We start from the raw sequence: 2500 nt of genomic DNA, 5'->3' as shown, positions 1-2500 counted from the left end.
ACAACGCGCCACTGCTGCATTATTCAACGACCCACATGTGTCCACACTGTCATAAGGAGGATCCATACTATCCACACATACACACAAAAACATGAAATCAAACACACGTCGATAGCAAAGCAGCAGATATATAATGTATGACGAGGGGGTACTCAAAAAATAGCCTCCTACTCATACGCATAGATCTCAGCTATTTAAATGTCTTTGTTACGTATTCTGTGTTTGACATACTAGGAGTCACGTGTTTTGGTTGTGTCTGTGTAGCACATGCCCACACCCCAGCCTCCCCTACCCCTGCCCCAGCCCCCCACTGGGTGGGTGGGCCGCGCTCTGACGGAGGGAGCACTCTCTTCATATTGGGGCGGCTGAGTGGATGTTCCACGTCTATAAATAAAACTACAAAGGAGCACAGGCACATACGCGTATGTGTGTGTCAGTGCGAAAAATGCTTGTGTTTGCGCGCCTAGGGTACAAAACCAGCATGAGGATTTCCCTGGAGATCATTTTGCAGATAAGTAGATATTTCACAACATGCATCAGCATGCAGAAGCTTGTTGACGGGGAGTTTTGGGAATATCCTTCAGTACAAAGGCATTCTAGTAAGTCACACACACGCACGCACACGCGCACGCACACGCACACACACACACACACACACACACACACACACACACACACACACACACACACACACACACACACACACACACAAATAAAACACATACACTGCACTTTTAGCCATAAACACCTGGTGTTTATCAATACTGTATAAACACACCTGGATGGAAAGGATGTCTTTCTCTGTATTCTAATGACCCCCAGACAAACACACAACACAAACACAGCTCTGAATGAAGGACCAAGACATCCTGTCTTTAAAAACCTCTTACAACCTTCCTCCCTCAATGAAACAGGTTAAGAGTTGATATCACACATGTAAGCACTCCGAAAACCCTACTGGATGGGAAGAAGAATGGAGAAGAAGAAAGGACCCATGACCCATGTTATAAATAAAGCATTACTCACTGTTGTTTGGAAGACAGAGCCCTCTTCCACCGCCATACTCCTTGTTTGTACACTCTCGCCTTTACGCCCCTGTTTCTCAGAAGAGTGATATCTGAACCTTTGAGCAGCCCCGGCAGCCCACACAGCGAGCCAAGTCAGTCAAGCAGCCCAGCAGTCTGTCACCACTGCTATATACCCCAGGGTAAACTCCACGCAAGAAAGAAAAAAAAAAACGGAAGAATGTACCATCGGCTCAGGTGAGGAGGAAAGAAAAAAACAGAAGCCGGCTTGTAAATCAAACCCAGGTTTGGAAAACGCACCGGACTGCAGAAGGCTGGCAGAGGATCATCCTTCCGCTCTCAGGTCGATGAGGAGGGGGGATGGGTGGGTTAAGATGGGGTGTTGGTGGAGGTGGGGGGGGGGGGGGGGGGGGGGGTTGGTAGGTCGAAGAGGAAGGAGGTGGAAAGACGAGAACACGTGCGATGGGAGGAGGAGGAGGAAGAGGCAACAGTAAAAGTCTGCTCTCTCTGGCGCTCCGAGCAGGGGCGTAAACAAAGCATTGAGTGTGTGTGTGTGTGTGTGTGTGTGTGTGTGTGTGTGTGTGTGTGTGTGTGTGTGTGTGTGTGTGTGTGTGTGTGTGTGTGTGTGTGTGTGTGTGTGTGTGTGTGTGTGTGTGTTCATCACAGTTGGCCTTCCATTCAGGCGGCAGAAAGGACACGCGCCAGCACCCCCTCCACCTCTTCCTCTCCGACCAGTGCCCTGTGTGTGTGTGTGTGTGTGTGTGTGTGTGTGTGTGTGTGTGTGTGTGTGTGTGTGTGTGTGTGTGTGTGTGTGTGTGTGTGTGTGTGTGTGTGTGTGTGTGTGTGTGTGTGTGTGTGTGTGTGTGTGTGGTTTGTGATTTCAGTTTTTTTGGAGTGTCGAAGATTGGTTAATACCTCCAGACTCACGGGGTCTGCCCCCAAACAGCACCCTAATTCCTGGGAGGCTAGGGGGGGGGGGGGGGTCCCTGGTTTAGCAGATTAATCCTGCCTCCCCCCTGCTCTGTTACATCAATGTGGCCTCCTTCCACACGCTCACACACTCACTCTCTCTATTGCTCTTTCTCTTACTCCCCCCACCTGCCCCTGCCCTCTATCTCATTTATTTAGTGCGTCTCGACCGGGACTCTAGAGGGCTGGGGTAGGGAGGGGTGGGGAAGAGAGGGGTGGGGTGGGTGGGGTAGCAGTGCAGGAGGGTGGGACAATGTGATCCTGATATCCAAGGTTGGTGAAGGAGGAAAGAGGAAAGTGGGTAAGGGGAGAGAGATAGAGAGGAGAGGGGGGGGGGGGGGGGGGGGGTGTATCAGAACAAAAATAGCAGCTGAAACAAATACTTTGGCGAGAAGGACTGAACTGGGACACGTCAGCCCAACGCAATCCCACCCCCACTCCCCATCCCTGTCCTGCTCTCCCCTCATCCCACTGTCCCTCTCGTTATCTCCCGCCCGCCCTCTCCC

At 51.3% G+C, this 2500-nt stretch overlaps 1 protein-coding gene across 1 annotated transcript in view; it reads right to left on the bottom strand.

Annotated features, from left to right (window-relative positions):
* Positions 1–1297, bottom strand: part of LOC130404842 (ankyrin-3-like) — a 77908-nt gene extending 76611 nt beyond the window's left edge. The window contains exon 1 of the mRNA XM_056609777.1: positions 1027–1297. Coding sequence (XP_056465752.1) covers positions 1027–1062 — 36 coding nt within the window. The 5' untranslated portion in view covers positions 1063–1297. The remainder of the gene's footprint in view (positions 1–1026) is intronic.
* Between the last annotated feature and the right edge of the window lie 1203 nt (positions 1298–2500).

The sequence above is a fragment of the Gadus chalcogrammus genome, chromosome 15 (genome assembly GCF_026213295.1).
Source record: "Gadus chalcogrammus isolate NIFS_2021 chromosome 15, NIFS_Gcha_1.0, whole genome shotgun sequence".
In the NCBI taxonomy this organism is placed as follows: domain Eukaryota; kingdom Metazoa; phylum Chordata; class Actinopteri; order Gadiformes; family Gadidae; genus Gadus; species Gadus chalcogrammus.
This window is presented reverse-complemented; position numbering and strand designations above follow the sequence as displayed.